This window comes from Oxyura jamaicensis, chromosome 23 (genome assembly GCF_011077185.1).
Source record: "Oxyura jamaicensis isolate SHBP4307 breed ruddy duck chromosome 23, BPBGC_Ojam_1.0, whole genome shotgun sequence".
Taxonomy (NCBI): domain Eukaryota; kingdom Metazoa; phylum Chordata; class Aves; order Anseriformes; family Anatidae; genus Oxyura; species Oxyura jamaicensis.
The window spans coordinates 3,269,703-3,291,066 of NC_048915.1; the positions used below are offsets into that span (position 1 = coordinate 3,269,703).

A 21,364-nucleotide genomic window follows, 5' to 3' on the forward strand; every position below is an offset into this window, starting at 1 on the left:
GGGGACCCCCCCCGTGGTGACAGGGACACCGCCAGCACCGGATCCCAGCCCCAGGGATGTTTGGGGAGATCGGGGACCTGCAGCGAGGGGGCTGGAGGGCTGCAGGCGGGGGGGACGCGGGGGTGCGCAGCCACAGCCAGCGCCAGGCGTTTTTATCTCGAGCCATCTCGGGCGGGCAGGGAGGTGTGAAGATTCGGGGGGGGAGATATTCAGGTGTCGAGCTCCTTTTCCGGACCCTCGCTTCTCTTCTGCTCCCCTGCATTCAGCTCCCCCCCCACACACACCCCGAGAGGACGCGGACGTGCGATGCCCCCAAGGCGTTAACCGCAGCGGGACGCGGGGGGGCTGCACCCCCAGGGTCAGGATGGGGGGGTTGGGGTGCGGGGCAGGCGTTGGGGCTATGAAGGGCCAGCCCCCTCCCCAGCCTCGTTGCTCCAGTGCCCGCGGTCCTCCGAGTGCTGGTGGGGGGGACGCGGGGGCTTCCCGCTGCCGTCGGTGCACGCTCCCGTCCCCGGCACCGTCCCTCCCCGTCTCGCCTCCCCCCTTCCCCGCTGGCGTTGCTCAGACGCCCTCAGTGCACCCAGAAAACCACAAAGCTGTACCCAGACCCCCACCCTGGGCACCCCGTTCCCCCCCCAGCATCCCCTCACCCCCACCCTGGGTACCCCATCCTTTGCCCAGCACCCTGCCACCCCCTCCTTGGGCACCCTGCCACCCTCCTGCTCACCCCCTTTTTCCCCAGCACCCCCCCCCCACCTCCTCCAGCTGGGGCAGGGATGGGAGGTGCCTGGGGGGCTGCAGCACCCCCGTCCCCTCCCCAGGGACGGTTCCATCCCCTCCTGGAGCCATCACTGGCTCCTTCCAGGAGGACACGGAGGGACACGGGGGGAGCTGGGGACGTCCCCGCTGGGGTCCCCCCGATCTCCGCACCCCAGCCCTGGAGCAGCCCAGGATGGGGCAGCCCCCAGAGCCCCCATGCTGCACCTCAGCCCCATCCCCACCATCCAGCAGCGGTGGCAGGGGGAGAGGACAGTGACCCGGGGACCTGCCCCTGCTCCCTGGGGGATTCCCTGCTCCGGGGGGGACCAGGACGGGGTGAGGGGAGCAGCGCCGCAGCCCGTGGGCCATGTCCCTAAGAGACACCTCGCTTTTCTCCTCCTCCTCTTCCTCCCCGTGGAGGTGCTGAAGCTTCACCTTGCCTCTCCTAATTTAGCAAGCCTCCCCCCCGGCCCCGAGAGGTTTCCTGTTCACACACTCGCTCCCGGCAGCCACCGAAGCATCGCCCGAGCGGGACGCGGCGCGGTCAGAGCTCACCGCACGGAGAGCAGGTAGGGGCCCCCCGCGCCGCCCCGACCCACGGGGACACCCCCAGCACCCATCCCTGCCCCTCCTGCCCCTCCTGCAGGTCCCGCTCCCAGCTGCATCTCTCCAGCTCTGGCTTTTTGCTGGTTTTTGGGGGTGCAGCCTCAGCTCGCGGGGGGAGCGCGGTGCTGGACGGTGCACGCCTGTCTCAGCAAAGCGTTGCCATCCCCAGCCTGGAAAATATTGGGAAATATTGGAAAATACAAGTTTTAGGCTTGGCCGTTGCCTTGGGGTTGGTTGCCTCAAATATAAGCACTGGGGGGGGGGTTGGGGGGGGAATGAGGTCTGGTTTCCCTTCTGAGGACGGGGGGAGCAGGGCAGGGCTCAGAGCCGAGCCGAGGGCCCCGCCGTGCCCGCGCGCACCCAGCCCTGGCTCCGCTCCCTGCCAGAGCCCCGGCTCACGCCTGGCAGGTCTGCATTTGGCTTCAGCCCCCCCCCCAAAGCCACGTTTTTCCCTGGTAACGGCTTTTTCTGGACTCCGGGGTCAGCACGTGGCGGGGTGCAGACCTGTCTCAGCCCTGTCCCCAGCCCTGCCAGGGAAGCACCGGCCCCATTTACCCCTTGCTGGGCTCGGTGGAGCCATTTGGGGCACGGATTTTCCCCCAGGACACCGGCACCAGCCCCTCGCTGTGCCCTGGGGGGGGGCATCGCCCCCACCTGGGTCCCGGTTTGGGTACCGGCTGCTGGGGAACACCCACGGGGATGGGATTTGGGTGGGTGCTGTGGGGCTGGCAGCTTGGTGGGGCGGCTCCCCGCTCCCTGCTCGCCGTGCCGGTGCTGGCACTGAGGAGGGGGCACCGCTGCCTGCGGGTGGGCAAACAGGGCTGTGCCCCCCCCCCATCCCAGCCCTTCTGGGTGCTGCTGCAAGGGAAACTGAGGCAGGGCTGCGGTGGGGCGCTGCGAGGACAGCGACCGCCAACGAGCCGAGCACCGCGTCCCCTCCCGGCCCCAGCTGCTGCTGGCTGCAAGGTCCCTGCACCAACCCCCCCGCAGGTCACCAGGCCTGGAGGGGTTCCCCAGCAGCCCCCCCGGCCCCCACAGCTCCTGGATGGGTGACCCCCGGGTGTGCAGCCCAGCACCTCCTGCTCTGCCCCAGCACCATCGGTGCCTGCAGCCCCTGGCCGGGGCTGGCCGGTGAGGGCGCAGCAGGGCTCGGGGTCGTTCCCTGCTGGGTTCTGCTCGTGCCTTCCTCCCCTGCTCTTCTCCCCCCCGGGGGCTGAGAGCTCAGCGGACGCATTGCTGCCCTCACAGCCCCCTCCCCGCGTCCCCTTTTCACCCCCCTGCACCTGTGGCTTCTGCAGCCCCCGCAGCGAGTGCCCCCAGCTGTCCCACGGACACAGCTGCGCTCCCGCTCCGCCGTCTCGTGTCCCTGTCCCCCTGCAGGGTCCCCACGAGCATCCCCACCTTATCCTCTGCCCACAGCCCCCCGGGACACCCGGGCAGCCGGGACCCCCGCAGGACTGCCCCCCCCCCCCCCCGCACTGTGGATGCTCTACCCCAAAGACATCCCCATCGACAGCACCGAGGAGGAGGAGGAGATGAGAGCCGAGGCCGAAGGGCTGCACAAAACCCCAGAGCAAACGCTGGAGCCGACGGAGGAACCGGTGCCAGTGGGGGCTCGGCCACCCCCCGCGGTGCCCAAGGGGCTGCGGCTGCACCTGGGCAGCCCCGGCCCCCTCCTCGTGCCCCAGCCCTGCCCCTGCGGCACCCGCTGCCCCCCGTTCCTGCTGGCCCCGCACCCCGTGCCACCCCTGGCCCCGCTGGGTGACACGCGGGCCCTGGTGTCACCTCCGCAGGGTGGCACGGGCTGCGGTGCCCTCCTGCAGCTGCCACCCTGCCTGGGGACGCACGGCACCGTCCCGGCCCCGTGCAGGCAGCCTGTGCCCGAGCTGCAGAAGGCACCGGTGGCTTTTCTGCCTGTCCCCGCAGCGGGGGGGTGCCCACCACCCCAAAAAGCCCCCTCCTGCCCGGCCACGCCGCCCGCCCGTGCCACGCTGGGGCCACAGGGGAAGCAGGACGGCAGGAGCAAGTACGAGTGCAGCGTCTGCGCCAAGCGCTTCAGGCAGCTCTCCAACCTCAAGGTATTGGGGGGGGCCGCTCCCCGTCCCCATGCCCGTAGCACATCCCTCCTCCCTCCTTCAGGATTCGGGGACAAGGGACAGCAGGGGATCACCCCGGCAGGTTGCGCTCCTCGCCCCGTGCCTCAGTTTCCCCCCATCGGCACGAAGCACCGGGATCACCTCCACGTGCTCCAGCCGTACCCCGGGGGGCTGCTCCCATGGGGGGGGCCGGGGGTTGATGTCTGGACCCGGGGGTCCCCTGGGTGCTCCGTGTCCCCCCCCCCAGCCCGCTGCCTCCCCCCTCCCCAGGTCCACCTGCGGGTGCACAGCGGCGAGCGGCCCTTCCCGTGCGCGCTGTGCAGCAAGCGCTTCACGCAGCTGGCCCACCTGCAGAAGCACCGCCTGGTGCACACCGGCGAGAGGCCGCACCAGTGCCCGGTGGGTGCACGGGGAGGGCTCTGGGGGGACACGGAACGGGGCACAGCACCCCTCGAGCCCCCCCGTCCTCTCCCCCCGCAGATGTGCCGCAAGAGCTTCCGCAGCAGCAGCAACCTGAAGACGCACCAGCGGCTGCACGCGGGCCAGGAGCCCACCCGGTGCCGCCTCTGCCCCGGCCGCTTCTCCTCGTGCGTCCACCTCCAGCTCCACCGGTGCCTTTGCGAGTGCTGGCACCTGCCCCGTGCCCCCCCCGGATCCCCGGTGCCTCCTCGTGCAAACCCTGGGATGCTTCAGCCTGGACGTGGGGTGGCTGCAACGGGAGGAAGAGGAGGAGGAGAAGGAGGAAGGGCAGAGCTGCCCTGCGGTGCTGCTGCGGGGCTGGGTGCTGGGGGAGGTGGGGACGGGGGTGCCTGGGTGGGCAGGGGCGCACGTGGGGTGCCCTGTGCCTGCCTGGCCCCGCTTTGGTGGCCCGGGGAGGGAGCCGCGTGCCCCGTTGGGGCCGGTCTGAGCCGGGGCTGCGCCTTTGTGCCACAAACGCCCCTTTCCATGGAAAAAGCTTTAATTTCTCAGCCCCCTCCATCGCACCCCGAGCTCCGTGGTACCTGTGGGGATGTGGCTCTGCCCGTGCTCACCCGCTGCGGGGCTGGGGACATTATTAGGGCATTATTCCCGTGATTTGATTCAGTAAAAATTCCTGCCATTGGACCTGGCCTGCAGGTCCCTGGGGCTTTGTTTGCTCTCCAAATAACCGGGCTGAGCTCCCGCGGTGCCGCGGCCCCAGCCTGGGTGCGCCAACCTTTGGTCCCGGCTCCCTCCTGTGCCGGAGACCCCATCCCCGGGCTGGACCCCGCTCTGGGGCTTTTCTCAGGGGCTTTCACAACCCCATCCCGTGGCTACAACGGGGACGGGCAGGGCAGAGTCCGACCGGCATCGGCGAAGGTGGGTGGAGGACGGCAGAGCCACGAGCTCCCGGGGCCCATCCGGACCCCGAAACTCCTGGCCAAGGTGCGGTGTCCCCGTGCGATGGGCCCGGGGTGCCCCAGGCTCCCCACTGGAGCCGGGTTGTGGCCGCGTGCTCCGAGCTGGAGGTGGCCCGAGCGGCTCCCCGGGCGGTGGCCGGGAGCGGTGGCCTGGGGCGAGGCTGGCACGGCTCGGCACGGCACCCGCGGGTGCTGGGGCGGAGTGGGAGGGGCAGGGCGAGGATCCAGGGCGGGTGCTGGCTCTGCCACTGCCCTGAGCCCTTCCAGGAAAGGGCCCCGCGCCCGCGCCCCGGGCCAGGTCTCCTGCGGTGGCCCAGAGCCACCGTGACCACTGCTGTGTCCCCGAGCCAGCGCTCAGCCCCTGGGGCCCTGCGGGACGTGCGAGGCCGGTGTGGCACGGGGCCGGTGGCCTGGCTTGGTGGCAGCAGTGGGACAGCCACGGTGGCCACACAGCCTGTGCTGTCCCTCTGCACGTTGTGGGCAGCCACAGTGCTGTGCGAGCTGCCCCCGGCCAGAGCTGGCAACAAATTCAGCTCTGATGGTGGCCACGGACCCCCAGAGCACCTCGACGCAGCGTTGGGACCCCAGCGGTGGCACTGAGGGGGACCTGGTGGTCAGAGGCGGCCGGCGGGCAGGAGGCACGGGAGCCACGGAGCCCCCACGGAGGTGGCTGGGAAAGAAGGGTCGGCGGGGCAGGGGGTCCGGGGGGGGCTCCCCGCCAACCCGGGCGGGCCAGTCTCCCTGCCGGCGCTGCTGAGTCGCGGGAAGGAGAGGAGCAGGGTGCTGGGGAACCAGCCTGACCGGCTCCCCGGCTGTCAGCACCTGAGGAATGCCAAACCTCCGCTCGCCAGGGCTGGGTGCTCGGCGAGGGCTGGGTGCTCGCCGGGTGACTCTGCCGGTCCGCCCAGCCGCGGCGTGCCGGTGCAGGGAGCAGCACCCCGAGCCCCGCACGGCGCCCTCGGCACGGCCAGCCCGGCACCCACCAGGAGCTTCAGCCAGCAGGTACGTGGAGGGGGTGCGGGTTTGGGCCCCGTGGGTGCTGCCGGGGTGGGTGGCGGTGGTGGGAAGGGCGGCGGTGCCGTGCCGGGAGCAGGAGGGCACCTGCTGCCAGCGGGACCGGGGTCGGAGCCGTGCCCCGGCGCGGCGGCACTGCGTGGGGGCTCCCAGCTGAGGATGGGGATGGGGCCTGAGCACCTCTCAGCTCCAACCCCCTCAGGGGTTTAACCCCACTCAAAGCATGTCACCGGACCCACCGGGGACAAACCGGGGCTCACCCACCTCCGGTGGCCTCGTGGCTGGGGGTCAGGGGGGGACCCGCTGCCCCCATCCCCTCCTCTCCGCATGGCTCGGGGCTGGGGGCTGCCCGCGACACCTCCGCACCGGGCAGCAGGGGAAATGGAAATCGCCCTGCCCTAATTATTAACCCCAATCTGAGCAGCAGCCGCCCAAACCAAAGTCCTGATTTTCCTGAAGGTGGCAGGTCCGCGCTCACCCACAGCCCTCGGGTGCATCCCGGCGTGTCCGCGGGCCCCGCTTTCTCCATGGCCACCGGCTCAAAGCCGGCCGCAGGTCGCTGCCACCCGGCAGCCGCTGCCCTCAACCTTTTGCCTTTTAAATCGGGTGCTCGGAGCCCCAGCCTGGCTGCCCCGAGACCCTGCGGAGTGCCAGGAGCTGACAAATGAGCCGAGCGGCTTCACCTGGGTGGGACGGGGTGATGAATTGGCCGTGCCAGGTGCCCGTTGCGACAATACGGCTCGGTTTCGGCGCAGCGTGTCCCGGCGTGCACAATGGCCCGGCAGGGTGGCCGCATCCTGCACCTGCCTCCATCCAGGGTGCTGGTGCCAGGCAGGGGAGCCTGGCGCTGCCACCCCGGGTGTCAGCGGGTGCCGGATCCTGCTGCGGGCGTGGGGTGCGGAGGGCTGGGAGACGCTGACCTGGAGATCTTTGGAAATCCAGCTCGGGGCAAGAGTCAGCCGTGGTGCTGAGTCAGAGCCTCCCAGCACCCCGGTGTCCCCATCCGTGTGCCACCTGGGGCCATGGGCACGGCGGGGACGGCTGAGCACCTCCAGCGAGTGCTTGAGAAACCTGGGGCTGAAGCAAGCCGGGGATGAATTCAGGAGCCAGGCGGCGCGGCGACGCCGGCTTCATGGGGAGGGTGGCACAGCAAAGAGGGGTCCGTGTCCTCGTGTCCCCGTGTCCCCCCCCTTGTCACAGCCAGGAATAGGAGCGTCCCCAGCCCCGGGCTCCCAGGGTGACCCTGTGGTCGTGGTGCTGGGGCTCCCTTCCAGCCTAAAGCCACTCGTGGTCCCCAGCACGTCTCCACCGGTCCCTTTTCCACCTGGGATTTGCGGTGGCCCTGCGGGTCCAGATCCAGCCGTGGCTTTGCTGAGGCAGGTGCGTGACCCCGCCTGGGCTCAGCGCAGCCTCCAGCCGTGCTCGCTGTCCCAGACGAGGGCTCCTCACCTCCTGGAAAATGACACCAACCCTTCCTATCTCTACTGGAAAGACCTGCCGGGCTGGGGCGCGTGAGACACAGAGGGCGCGTGGCGGGCAGGCAGGAGGGGCGGGCAGCCGCCTGCACCCAGCGCTCCCCAGCCCGGCCCCGGCACCCCCAAAATGTCCTGGTGACGGCCAGCCCGGAGGCGGTGGGGCTCAAAGGGAACCAGCCCTGAGTAATGCAGGATGAGGCCGTCCCCATGGTGGGGAACCCCCAGTGCTGACCCCAAGGATGGGGGACCCCTCCCCAAGGAAATCTCAGGTCCCAGCGTGGGAAAATCAACCCGGGGAGTTTTTCCCCCCAATCCCCAGCCAGGAAAGCCCCAAATCTGGCCTCTCCCTGGGCAGTGCCCAAGCCCCCGATGCTCCTGCTGCCCCCGCAGCCTCGCCGGGCTGGTGACACGGCGCAGCTCGTAACTGGGAGATGCCGAGATGCTGCCACGCTTCCGGCTCACTCACACGCAGCTGCCTCGTCAGCTGCTTCCCATATCCCAAACACAGCAATAAAACCCTTCTGGGGCGGTCACGCAGCCTCGGCACGGCGTCGCCTCCGCTGGCCTCCCCCATGAACCGGGGCCCCGGGGTGCCCGTGACCTCCCCGGCGCGCACCAGAGGCCGGGGGGTGATGCCCAGTGCAGGGGCGCAGGAGCTGGGTGCTCAGGGTGCAAGCGATGTGTAATTAGCACAGCTCGTTTTCTCGTGCCGATGGGGCTGCAGAGGTAGCCAGAGCGATCCCACCTTCGCCCCGATGCGGGGAGGGTGCTGCCCAGGTCCCCACCTCCTCCTGCAAAAACCCCGTGGGTGCAGCGGCCGCGGCACAGCCCCGGCGAAGCCTTTTCACCCCGCAGAGCTGCCTCCCTGTTATTTTTGGGGCTTGTTTGTTTGCTGTGCTTGCTGACTCGGCGCAGCCCTGCGCCCTCCTGACTCATCCCGCAGCTCGGGGCACGGCCCGGCCCGGGGCATGGCCCGGGCTGGCCGCATCCTGCCCGGGTGGCGCGGCGCAGCTCCCCGTGTGCTGGCCGCAGGAGCGCTGGGACGTGCAGGCAGAGGGGGTGGCGGCGTCCTACGTGTGCCAGGAGGGTGTGAGCATCCCGAGAGATGCTTGAGATGCATTCGGGATCCCCAAAGCCACCTCCTGTATGCATGGGATCCTCCCTAAAAATGTTCTAAAAGTGATGTATGGGGCGGTTTAGGGTCTAGAGGGGTGGGCACAAGGTTGGATCCCAGAGGGTTTCAGCTCAGGTACCCCAGAGTCCGAATTCCGGTGCCTCTCCCCGCAGCTCCGACAGCCTCAGCAGCGGGGTCCCAGGCGTGGCGGCGGGGGCTGCAGCCCCCCCGGCATGGATTCACCGCTGCGGCACGGCAAGGCGAGGGGCCTCGTCTCCAGCACCGAGCTGAGCATGAAGCAACCGCCGCCGGGACCCGAGGGCCGGTCCCGCTTCCAGAAAGTCTCGCTGGTGTCGCGACGGCTGGAGCAGGCGGCGGCCGGGGGGGCCCGCGACGGCAGCCCCTCCCGCGTCTCCCTGCTGCTGCAGGCCTGGGAGAGGGAGATCGTGGAGAAGACGTCGGCCGGGCCGGCCCCCGTGGCGCACCGGGGATGCTCGTCCTCCGTCAGCGTCCTCAAGGACTTCACCGCGCACGGCCCCGTCTTCTCGCAGGTCTACTCGCCCGCTCAGAAACCCCGGCAGAAGGACGAGAAGGGGGTGGATGACAACGGCACGGCACCGGCGGCTGCGCCCCGGGACGTCCCCGTGCACCGGGAGAGCTACACGCACGGCGCCCTCCTCCCCGCCGGCCCCGCGGCCGCCGCAGCCCCCTGCCACCGCTCGCCCCGCGACGGCTCCGGCGTGGCCGAGCCCAGGGCCAGGCACGTCACGGTGCTGCGGGCGGGCAAGGAGGGAGCCGGCCCCAAGCCGGGGGGCGCAGAGGGGAGGAGGAGAACCCAAAACGGGGTGCACAAGGCTGGTGGCAGCGCCACGGCCCCGTCGCAGAGGGAGAGCTGCGAGCAGGATGGCGGTGGCTCCGCTGAGGTCGCGGCACGCACGGGAAGCTCGCCGGGTGCCTCGGGTGCTGGGGGAGCCCCCGGGGAGGAATGTTCGAGGCAAGCTGGAGCCGTGACGGTGAACGCGGCATCAAGAGATGGCGACAGGCCCCAGGACCCACAAACCAGTAAAACCAGTGCCCAGCATCCCCCAGAGGACGTCGGCAGCCAGGCAGATCAGGGTGGTGTGGGAGAGGGAAGCAGGGTGGATGGGGACGGCGCTGGTTTGGCCACGCCACCCAGGACAGAGAGCTCTGGGGGAGCTGGGGGAACCCCCGAAAACCTCTCCTTGGAGGTGAGCAATGGTCCTGAGCCCTTACCTGAAGCACGAGCACCTCCGAAGGGTGCAGAAGTTGAGATGGAGGAGGGTGAGATGTCGGGGGACCCCCAAAGCATGGCCCAAGGGTCTGAGAGCATCCCTGAGCCCCCCACGGAGACCATCCCCGAGCCCCAACCTGAGAGCATCCCAGAGCCCCCCACAGAGAGCATCCCTGAGCCCAAACCTGAGAGCAACCCAGAGCCTGAGTGCACCCCAAAGCCCCCGCAGAACCCCCCAGCCCCTTCCCCGCCGCCCAAGAGCCCCCCGGACGCGGCGGAGGAGGACCCCGAGCTGGTGGTGGACATGGAGATCTTCGTGGACACGCTGCGCAACATGGAGCCCTCGGAGATGCGGAAGGCGCCCAAGGCTCCGCGCCAGCCCCGGCCCTCGGCGCTGGGTCGCTGCGCGGCGCTGCCGCCCATCCACGAGGACCGCGTGGCCCCGCGCGCCCCCGTCTCGCTGCCCGACGCCCTGCGGGAGCTGCTGGCGCGGGGCGGCGGGGGGCGGCGGGCAGAGCCCCCCCCGGAGAGCACCGGGAGCCTCGAGGAGGAGGAGGAGATCGAGAACCCCTACCTGAGCCCCGGAGAGAGGGCGTCACGGGGGCCCCGCCGCGGCACCGGCAACGGGGAGCCGGACGCGCTCCCGGGGCCAGCAGGAGAGGAGGAGAGAAGCAAAGCGGCGCAGGGCAGGGCGGGGGGCGAGCAGAGCGTGCTCTTCCGAGGGAACGTCCTCAAGGGCATGGCGCTGCTCTCCGACTTCCTGGAGCACCGGGCGGCGGCGGCGGACGAGGCCAAGCCCTACTCGCGCCTGGACAACAGCGTGCTCTACAGCCGCTTCGTCGCCCCCGCCGCCGCCCCGCTCGCGCCGCCCGGCAGGGACCGGCGGGACCGGAGCTCGCCCCCCGGAGGGGTCCCCGGTGGGACGGGCACCAGCGAGAACCCCGGCACTGAGGTGGTTGAGCTGGAAGCCCCGAGTCCTGGCCACGTCCCGCCTGCCACCGAAGCGATGGAGAGCACCACGGCGCCGTGCCCCGCTGACGTCCCGGTGAGCGACGCGCGTCGCGTGGCCCCTGGGGGATGCTCTGCCCTGCTGGTGGTGGGGTCTGGCTCGGTGGCACTTCTGAATCCCCCCCCAAGCAGCTTCTCCTGCTTCCAGCCCACGGCTGGTGCTTCCCAGAGGAGCGGATGGGCTGGGAAAGGTCCCGGTGCGAGGGGAGGGTACTGGGATGGGATTGGGATGAGAGGGTACCGGGATGGGTGACAGGAGGGTGCTGGGATGGGAATGAACCAGCGCTGGTGATGGGAGGGTACCGGGCCGGGCGATGGGGGGCAGGGGCCGGGCGGAGAGGCCGGTCCTGGAGGTGCAGGAATGCTCGAGGTGTGGCTGCTCGGGGCGGTGGGAGGGATCCGCAGGCTGCAGACGCGAGGCCGCGGCTGCTGCTTCCTCGGGCTGCGGCGATGGCTGGTGTGGGCGACGTCGCCCCGCGCTCCTCACGCGCCGGCGTCCTCGGGTGTTCGCAGCAGGAGGACAAGGAGGGCTTCGGGAAGATCAACACCAGACCCGGCAAGGTACGGGGTGCGTGGCCGGGGCCGGGCTGGCTGTCCCGGTGCCGCGGTGCCGTAGCACCTCTGCTGTCACCCCCTCCCAGATCGTGCTCTTCTCCGAGGCCGGCTTCGCGGGACACAGGCGGGAGATCTGGGGCGACGTCCCCGACGCCACGTCCTGGGAGCTCTCGCACACCATCTCCATCAGGGTCATCCGCGGCGGGTAGGGGCCGGTGGCAGCGCGGGGAGGTGTCACAGGGTGACGCTGGAGCGGGGAAGGCGGAGGGAGAGCTCGGCCGGGGCCGGCGCTGCCCGTGGCCGGGGTGGAGGCCACCAGGTCGCCGCCCGGGGTTCATCAGTGGCCGTCCTGCTGCTGCTAACGACCGTGGCCACGAGCCAGCATCGCGGCGGCACGACGTCCCCACCCCGCTGTGCCGCCGGAGGCTCCCGGGGGCCGGGCCGGCAGCGTCCCGCACCCTGCCATTACCCGGGGCCGGGCGCGCGGCGGTAACCGGATGAACGGGGGCACGGGGGGATTTTCCCCCCCCCCCCCGGTGCTCCCGCCCCGCTGGCAGGTGGGTGATGTACGAGAAGCCGCGGTTCCACGGGCGCAAGTGCGTGCTGGCGGAGGGGGACGTGGAGATCGACAACCCCTGGACGGCCTACGGGCAGAGCAAGGAGCCCCGCGGCAGCCGCCCCTTCCGCATCGGCTCCTTCAAGAGGGTGGTGCGGGTGAGCGCACGGCCCCTTCCCTGGGCACCCAAAGAATGGGGGGCGCTGGGGGTCCCCCTGACGCCGCTCCCCCCAACTCCCTTAGGACTACCGCACCCCCGAGATCAGCCTGTTTGCGGAGGAGAACGGCGAGGGCGCCAGGCTGAAGTTCACCGACTCGGCCGAGGACACGCGCGTGGGCGGCCAGGCGCTTGCCGCCTCCTCCATCATCGTCCACTCGGGCCTGTGAGCGGGGTGCTTTGGGCTCGGGGCGCTGCCACCCCGGGGGTGCTGCCACCCCCGGGTGCTAGCGGCCGCCCTCGAGCGTTTGGATGCTTCTCCCCCACCAGGTGGCTGGTTTACTCCAAGCCTTTCTTCGACGACGACCCCTACGTCTTGGAGCCGGGCGGGTACCCCAACCTAAAGGCGTGGGGAGCGAAGGAGCCGTCCATCTGCTCCATGCACCCCATCAGGCTGGTGAGCGCTGCCTGCTGCGGGGCCGCATCCTGAGCGCGTCCCCCCACCGCCACCGCCTCCTCACCGGGGTCCTCGTCTCCTTCCAGGGCTGCCCCGTCGTGGAGCGGCCCGGCGAGCCGCAGGCGCTGATCTACGAGGACGCGGGCTTCCAGGGCCGCAGCTTCGCCGTCAACCGAGACATCTACGACCTGAAGAACCTGCCCGGGCTGGCGCTGCCCACCCTGGGCTCCCTGCGCGTCCTGGGTGGATGGTGAGCGGCGTGGGCAGGCAGAGCTGGAAGGGGACGGAGCTTCCCGGGGCCGTGGGATGATCGGGAGCAGCGTCCCCGCGGTGGGGAGGGCAGCGCTGGTCCCCATGTCCTGAAACGTGCTGGAGGTGGGGGGACCTCACTGCCCCTCACTGCCCGTGTGTCTGCACGCAGCTGGGTCGGCTACGAGAAGGAGGGCTTCCGAGGCCACCAGTACCTGCTGGAGGAAGGGGAGTACCACGACTGGAGGCAGTGGGGCGGCTACAACAAGGAGCTGGTGTCCTTACGGCTCATACGGACGGTGAGGGCACCGCGTGGGGATGGAGCCACCCCCCCTGTGCTGTCCTCGTCCCCCGGCTGGGCACGGCCTGAGAGCCCCCCAGACCCATCCCATGCAGGGGTCGGGGTGCAGAGAGCTGCTCCCACCGGCCCCTAGCACCATGCGGGACGTGGCGCGGAGAGCACCCGGCTTCCAGCCCCCTCCCCACGACAAACCAAAGGCTTGGGGGGGTTCCTCTGTCCCCGCAGGACTTCTCCGACCCGGCGCTGGTGCTCTTCGAGGCCATGGACTTCGAGGAGGGCCCCAGCGTGGAGCTGAGCGAGGCGCTCCCCGACACGCAGCTGGCCGGCTACGGCACCGTCACGCAGTCCATCCACGTGCTGAGCGGCGTGTGAGTGCGGGCACGGGGGACCAGGGGGACAGAGGGGACAAAGGGGCCGAGCCTGAGCCCGTACCCGCGTCCCCCCGGCAGGTGGGTGGCCTACGAGGGCCCCAACTTCTCGGGCGAGCAGTACGTCCTGGAGAAGGGGGTGTACCGCAACTGCGAGGACTGGGGCGCTGCCGACTGCCGCATCGCCTCGGCGCAGCCCATCCTGCAGGTGAGAGCACCCAGACACCCCCCACGCACCCACGGGTGCCCCCGGGTGGGCAAGGCACCAGCCAACCCCGCTCTGTTTGCTTCCAGGTCGGGGAACACAACCTGCACTTCGTCTCCAAGGTAGGGGGTGGTGCACGGGGAGGGGCCACGTCCCTCGTTGCGATGCCGCCCTTTGTGCGGGATCGCCCCCGTCACCGAGCCCCGTTGTGCCCCCTCCCCAGATCCTGCTCTTCTCAGAGCCCGACTTCCAGGGGGAGCACCTCGCCTTCGAGGCCGAGCAGGGCGCCCTGCCCGACGGCTTCGTGCCCCGCTCCTGCAGGGTGCGCGGGGGCAGGTAGGACACCCCGGGGCTCGCTGCCTCCGGACGGGCACCGGGGCGAAGAGGAAACCCCGACACCCACGGGTGTGAGGGAGAGCTGGGCACGGGGTTGGCACCCATGGGGGCTCGCTGGGAGGGCAGGGGACACCCACCTGGCACGATGGCCACGTCAGCCCCGGCACGCTCCTCTCCGCCAGCTGGATCCTGTTTGATGACCAGGACTTCTCCGGGGAGCAGCACGTGCTGTCCGAGGGCGAGTACCCGACGCTGGGCGCCATGGGCTGCCTGTCCTCGGCCACCATCCGGTCCCTGAAGAAGGTCCCGGTGGTGAGTGTCGGTCGTCCCTTTGCTGGGGCAGAAACCCCCGGGAACCTCCTCCTTCCCCTTCCCCAGGGCCGGCTCTCCAGCCTCGGATCCCTTCTGCCCCCACGGGTGCTCGCTCCCCCCCTCGTCGCCCCCCTCTCCCCTCACCTCCTGCCCCATCCCGCAGTTTTTCTCGGAGCCCTCCATCTTCCTGCACGGCCTGGAGTGTTTCGAGGGGAAGGAGATCGAGCTGAACAGCGAAGTGCGGAGCCTCCAGGCGGAGGGCTTCAACAACCACGTGCTGTCGGTGCGCGTCAAGGGCGGGATGTAAGTGAGCCCCCGGCCCCGCTCTCCCCTGCCCCACACGGGGGGCTTGGCGGGGGCCTGGGCTGACCACGCTTTTCCTACGCCTACAGCTGGGTGCTGTGCGAACACGGCGACTTCCGAGGCCGCCAGTGGCTGCTGGACTGCACCGAAATCACCAACTGGCTGACCTACAGCGGGCTGCAGCACGTGGGGTCCCTCTACCCCATCCGCCAGGTGAGAGCGGGGGGTTGCCGGCACCCAGGGAGCCCCAAAAGCAGCCCCGGGGGGGGGGGCAGGTGGCTCGCCAGGAGCTCCAGTCACCAGCCCTGACGCAAGGGGCCTGGAGGAGGCAGCAGGGCACGACCTTGGGGAGCAGCACCCCGCCGACGGCGCTCGCCCATGAAAGGTGCCGCCTTTCGTCGGCACCCGGCTCCCTGCCCTGGGAGCCGCCGCCGTGGCGAAACGCTCCCCGGGGACAAACGCCTTGCCCAACGTCCCGGCGTTGTGGCAAGGATTGCCGTGCCCAAAACGGCTGCGAGAGGCGAGCCAGGGCCACATCCGTCACCCCAGCACCGCGGGGACACGGCGCAGAGCGGGTTCTGGGTGCCGTGGGGACCCCGGGGCGCGGAGCCCGAGCAAAATGCGCTTCTCTCCTCGCAGAGACGGATCTATTTCCGCATCAGGAGCAAGGAGCTGGAGCTCTACCTGTCCGTCCCCGACGACGTGGAGGACATGAAGGCGGGGCGCGTGGTGGTCTCCAGCCTGAGCGAGCAGAGCAGCTCCGTCTGGTACTACGAGGACGGGCTGCTCAAAAACCAGGTCAGGGCTCGCTGCGTGACGGCCGCGACTCGGAGCCGGAGGGGACCTGGGTGCCGCACCCCAGAGCGATCTTTTAGGGCTTACAGCAGCTTCTTCCCAGGGTAACCTCAGCCTCGACACCAAAGACACGCTGATTCTCTCTTCCTCTGGAGGCATGAAGGCATTTCTGCCCCACCTGAGGGCTATTACCACCCCAATCATCCCCACCCCTCCCTTTCCTGCCTTTCCCGTGTCCCACCCCAGCCCCAGCTGCGTTTGACAGGGAGCCCCCCGGGCTGGAAGCCCCCGAGCCCCAACGGGGTGGAGGGGACGGGGCTGACGTGGCCACCGCTGCTCCCCGCAGGTTGCCCCCAACATGAGCCTGCAGGTCATCGGGCCGGCCGGGAAGGGCTCCAAGGCCGTGCTCTGGTCCGAGACACGGATGCCTCGTCAGACCTGGAGCATCGACGCCCAGGGACGGATCCGCAGCCAGATGTTCGAGGACATGATCCTCGATATAAAGGGTGAGGCCGTGGCACCGGCGCGGGGGCTGCTGTCGCTGGGAACCCCGTGGAAATGGGGCACCAACCTGCTCTGCCCTCCCCAACCCTCCCCTCTCCGCAGGCGGCCGATCGTACGACCGGGACCACGCCGTCATCTGGGACGCGGCTGAGGAGCGACCCACGCAGATCTGGGACGTACAGGTGCTATGAGGGGGCAGCGTGGCCCCGGCGCCGACAAGCGCCACGGGGCAGGACGGGGACACTCTGCCAGCGCCCCTGCAGCGGTCAGGGGCTGCCCCTGCCCCGCCGGACACCCCTCGGCCCCAGCTGCTGCTGTGAAGGACGCCCGCGACCACCTCCATCGCCGAGGGGGCGACCCCGCCGCCCTCCTGGGAGCCCCACAGGACACGCCGCCGACCCCGCGGGACGCTCCGGAGGGTGGCACGGCTGAGCCCCCTCCCCACCCCAGCCCCCTCTGAACTGTATTTATGTACGTGTGTAAGATACGGCCCCTCGCTCGGGGCCAGCCCTGCCTGGGTTTGGTTTCCTCGTCCTGGTGCTGGCCGCTGCCCGGCCACCTCCCGCGCCAGGAGCTGCTCCCTTGCCCCCATCCCCGCGGGGCCCAATCCTGCTCCCTGGGCTGGGGCTCGGTGCCCTCTAGTGTCCCAGGGCCACAAGCAGCACCCCGGGCTCTGGGTTTGGAGAAGCGAGGTGCAAAACACCCCTCGATACAGCAGAGTGTCCGGCTCCGCATGCTGCTAAGGGGAAGGGGCTCTGGGGCTCTCTCCCCTGCCGTTGCTGTAGGGGTGCAGCAGGGTGAGGACCCCAGGCGCCGGGAGGTGCCCTGGGGATGCGTCCTGGTATCACAGGGCTGTGCCAGCACAGCGCTCAGCAGGAAGATGTGGCTCTGAGCGGGCACAGGACCCCCCGGCTCCGCTGGGAGCCCAGCCCCTTTGTGCCCCCCACCCCAGATCCTGCTGCGTGTTTTGGCTGCGGCCCTGTCCCAGCCCCAGGCGGGGACAGCAGAGATGTGCACGGCCGAGCACGGCAGACGGAGGGTGTTTAACCAGAAAGACCCACCGTGGAGAAAGGTAAAGGTGCAGGGGGGTCACACAGAGGATGTTTGGGTCATGAGGTGGTGGCACAGGACACGGTGGTGCCCCAGACGGACACAGTGATGGTCCTGGGCTGACGGCTGTCAGCATCCCGCTCCGCTGTGGGCTTGGGATTGTTGAAACGCGCTGCTGCCAGCACGAGCTTCATCCGCACGTCCTGCCGTGCTGCAGGACACGGGCAGAGCCGTGCTGGGGCTCAGCTCCGTCCCCGAGCTCCCCAGGACAGAGGCGTCCTCCTCGCGAGCAGAGGGCAGGGCAGGGCCGGAGCTCCCCGGGGACATGACTCAGAGCCAGGAGGGACGCGTGGGGCAAAGCCCGTGCAGCCGGACACGCGGAGCTGCTGTCCTCGCTGCGGGCGGAGGAGCCCAGCGCTGGCAGGAGCCAGGTTTGCTGAGTAAGGCTGGAGCCAGCTTGGGGCAGCCAGCGGTTATCGGCCTGGGGTGAAACCGGGGCTGCTCTGCTGGCACAGCACCCCCAGCCAGCCAGCGATCGCTCTGGCTTTCAACATCCACATCCAAACCATCCGGCCTTGCGGGGGAACATCCCCGAGCTGCCCCCGGACCTTGTGGGGGAACACCCCCCGAGCTGCCCCCGGAGCGTTGGAGGCATCAGGACGCGGACACCCCGCAGAGCAGAGCAGGGGGCACGGAGCTGCGCTGTGGCCGGCAGTGGGATGGGGACCAAACTGCTGCCTGCGGGCAGGGCAGGGCTGGGCTTACAGCTGGGGTGCTGGGAGGGAGCAGGGAGGGGAGCAGGGCACGGCTGGGCCTGGAGGAGGAGGAGGATGAGGAGGGCGAGCACAAGGCACGCAGGCAGCAGGGAAGGCATCGGGTGCAGAATCACAGAGCTGCCGCCAGCCTCTGGAGGCTGGAGGAGACCCCCGGAAAGTGGGAGCTGGCTGAGCCCGGAGGCCCCCCAGCCCCGGACACTGCGGCTCCCCCTCAGCGGAGCCCCGCGGGCCCGGCCCCGGCAGCGGGCACCGTGAGCTGGCACCCGGCGGCACCGCCCGCGGCTCCCTCAGGAAATGGCTGCCGCCTCGGCCCGCCCTTATATAGCCCGCCGGGCCGGGATAGGCCGCGCCGGATTGGTGAGGAGCACGAGCCCTGCCGTCCGATTGGTCCGCACGGCGGAGGCCGCCTTGCGATAGGCCAGGACTCGGCTTGGGGGAGGATCCGCCCGGCCTGAGGGGGGCGCTGCGCCCCTGCCCCGCGGCTGAGGGCCTGCGAGGTCCGGGGGCCCCTCAGCGAGCCCGGCCTCAGTGTAAAAACGTGATAAACAACCACCGAGGTATAATAACGCAATAAAGAAATACCATAAAGCCTCTCACGTACCACAAAGCCTCCACACTTTATTTCTCAAAGCCTCGCAAGGCTCCCGCTCCACGGCCGAGCAGCTTCGGGGCTGCCGGAGGCTGCGGCCATGGCGGGGCACCGCGGGCATGGCGGGGCAGGGGGAGCGGCGGCAGCGTGCGGGCAGGCCTGGGGCAGGGGGACGCCGTCCTGGGGGCGTCTTCGTGGGAGGACACGGGGAAGGCTGGGAGCAGGAGGCCCCCGGTCAGGGCAGCCGCGGGAGGAAGGCCGCAGCCAGCCCCAGCGCGAGGAGGAGGATGGCGGGGCTGCTGCCCGGCGGGCTCAGGCTGCTCTGAGACACGGTGCCATTGTTGGTGGTGGCAACGGCGTTCCCCTTTTCATGCGCCTGGATGAAGGGCTGGAAGAGAAAAGGGGACAGTCAGGAGTCGCCACACGCGGGATCAGACAGCAGCACCTTGGGGGGAAATCCCCCCCGGGACCCGTCAGGTGGTGCCCCGGTGCCAGACAGGACGCATGGCCTCCTGTTCCCCGGCCGCACACAGATCCGTCAGCGTCTGGGTTTTTCCTCCGCATGAAGCAAAATAACCCCTCACCACACCGTTACCACATTTCTAGCCAGGGGCTGTTAGAAATTGGGAGTGGGGGAGCAGGAGTGAGGGGGTGGTCTCCTCCCACCCGCGCCGCTCTGAGGAAGGGGCTGGGGACGTGGGGGCTGCGAGCCCTGCGGTGGAGGATGTGGGGCGCAGAAATGGAGCTGGGAAAGCCCCGTGTGGGAACCAACGGTGAGGAGAAGAGAACCCCTTCCTCTTGGCACCGCGGGGCTGTCGCAAGCAGCGGCATTGCAGTCATTGCGTGAAATGGTAACTCAGCTGGGGTGGAAATTTCAGAGCAGTTTCCTTCCCTCTCTACAGAAACCCTCCCTTCAAATTAGGGTATTTGCTTGAATTCCTCCTGCCCTGGCTGTATAGAACCACTTTCTCTGGGGGGGTGGTGCAAGCAAACAGCAGTGTATTTCACTGTTTCTCAGCCCCACTGAGTCCCTCTGGAGCTGGAACAATGATGAGCATGGGGACAGCCCGCAATGCCATGAGGAAGGGGTTCTCTGCTCCTCACTGGAAAGAAAACAACCTGCAGAGGGGAGAGGAGACGAGGGAACCCTCTGTCTGTGCCCAGCATCCCCACAGCCCCATGGCCGTGCCTGTTATCCCCCCCAGGGCCATGCTCAGCATCCCCACAGCCCTGCTCAGCATCCCTGAACCAGGCATGGGATGGGGCTAGCATGCGAAGGAGAGGCTGCCAGATGGGATGGAGAGCTGAAAAGTGCCAAGGTTACAGATACACACAATGTTTTTAAGCACAAAACAAACAACAAACTTTAAAAAGCAACATATAGGAGTATTTAAACTTTGCAGACTACAGCGGAAAGCTCCTAGTAAGACATCCAGGGTTAAATTCCAATAGAAAATATAATGCCGTTTTCCTGCTAAAGGCAGAAATTCTCCCACCAGTTAACTGGTTACCCCCCCAGGGTGAGCCCCGCGCGGCCCAACTTCTACCACACCCAAGGGACAGATCTGGCTGCCCCCCAGCTTTTGGGGTGCCCGAGCTCCCCTGGGCCGTGGAGTTTCTCTTACCAAGCAGAGGGCGAACAAGGCAAGCAGGAGGAACAGGTGGGCACGCTGGAGGGGCTGCATGGTCGGTGCTCGGTGCGCAGTTTGCTGTGCCGCTTCCTCATCTGCTCACGGTGATTGCAGTCGGAGGCTTTAAAGTGCAGCCGTGGCCCCATTGCACCAATCACACCTTCCTTCCCCATGCCGCCGCTGCTGAGCATGCCTTGCTGCCCAGAAGGGCAGCTAGGATCAAACCCAGGGCGATTCAGGCAAGGCACAAGGAAGGCTGCTGATGCTGCAAAGGAGAAGGTTCACGGGATGACATGAGGGACATGCAGGTGGGGATGATGCCCCGAGTGGGATGTCCCAGCCATCAGCTCCAGCAAAGGCAGCGAGCCCCTCGCCCTCCTGTTTCTCACACCACATAACACTGCCTACGGCACAACGCCCCTGGACTGAGGTCTGCCCCCGCAGGGGCTTCGTATCATGAACCCCATGCCTGTGTAGGACCAGTGCTTGTACACGTTAAAACCTCCTGCTGCACCAGGAGGGTTTGCAAACATCGCACCTCGTAACAAACCTCCTCCCCTGCAGCTCAGGACAGGAGCTGGGCTCAAGCTGCTGCTCTGAATTTTGGTTACAAACACGGATGGCGGGGAGGTCAGATCCAGGCAGTGCATGGGGATGATGCTTCTTCCTTCCAGCCCCGACACCCCACTGCTCACAGCATGTCTCTGAGCTCCATCATCCGTCTGGCTGCAGCAGCAGGAAACAAAGAGGGTTATTTTAAGACAGGTTGAAATAACTAAAGCCGACAAAATGTGACAAGCATGGGCGTGAAATGCACTTGTCTTGGTTTTGCAGCTGTGTAGTGCACGCAGCTGTAAGCCTAGTCCACCCAGCGCTGACAGCTTCTGGGTGCAGCAGCACACCTTCACTTTATTTAGTTCATCTTTGCACGGTACGGATTTGTCAAAATGAAAGTCTCCTGCAGGCAGCGAACGTGCCATTAAAATGCTGCTCCTCCCCAGCCAACGAGGCCGAGCTCTGCACGGAGCAGAGACGTGGCGGTGGGGTGGTGGCGTGCAGGCCAAGGGCCCTCTGGAAGAGCCACGGCCGCAGGGACAGGCGCTGGCTCAGCTGGACCCAGCTTTGAGCCATAAAACAGAAAAATTGTGCCAAAAAAACGGAAAATTTGTGCAGCGTGCGATGCCCGTGGGCCGGGCCTGAGGATGCGGACCGTGCAGGAGGTGGCTGGGAAGAGGCAACGTCGGCTCAGCTGCCCTTCGCTGCTCCACGAAGCGTTGAGGGAACCCCTAAGCGAAAATAAAAACTAAAAACTAAAAAATCGCCTTTCTGGGGCCGGCGCACAGGGCAGGTCAGTTGGGGGGGGGGGGGGCGTCGCGGTGCATGCCGGGACTTGTAGTCCTCCAGCCGCCTCTCTGCCCCCACGTGACCGGCGCCGAGCCAATCGCAGCGGCGCGGCGTCGCCGCGGCAACGCGCGGTACACAAGATGGCGGCGGGGCGCTGCGGGGCCGGGGCTCGC

General features: G+C 68.7%; 1 protein-coding gene across 1 annotated transcript; it reads left to right on the plus strand.

Moving 5' to 3' along the window:
- The first annotated feature begins 5,543 nt into the window (after positions 1 to 5,543).
- CRYBG2 (crystallin beta-gamma domain containing 2) lies at positions 5,544 to 16,142 on the plus strand. Its single transcript, XM_035345860.1, has 19 exons — positions 5,544 to 5,842; positions 8,617 to 10,740; positions 11,217 to 11,264; positions 11,345 to 11,463; positions 11,816 to 11,972; positions 12,058 to 12,197; positions 12,302 to 12,428; positions 12,515 to 12,678; positions 12,850 to 12,976; positions 13,204 to 13,346; positions 13,428 to 13,554; positions 13,641 to 13,673; positions 13,775 to 13,887; positions 14,070 to 14,199; positions 14,363 to 14,502; positions 14,592 to 14,715; positions 15,142 to 15,300; positions 15,644 to 15,803; positions 15,904 to 16,142. The coding sequence occupies exons 2-19, from the start codon at positions 8,677 to 8,679 to the stop codon at positions 15,990 to 15,992; spliced, it is 4,164 nt and encodes a 1,387-aa protein (XP_035201751.1). The 5' UTR covers positions 5,544 to 5,842; positions 8,617 to 8,676; the 3' UTR covers positions 15,993 to 16,142.
- The last annotated feature ends 5,222 nt before the right edge of the window (positions 16,143 to 21,364 follow it).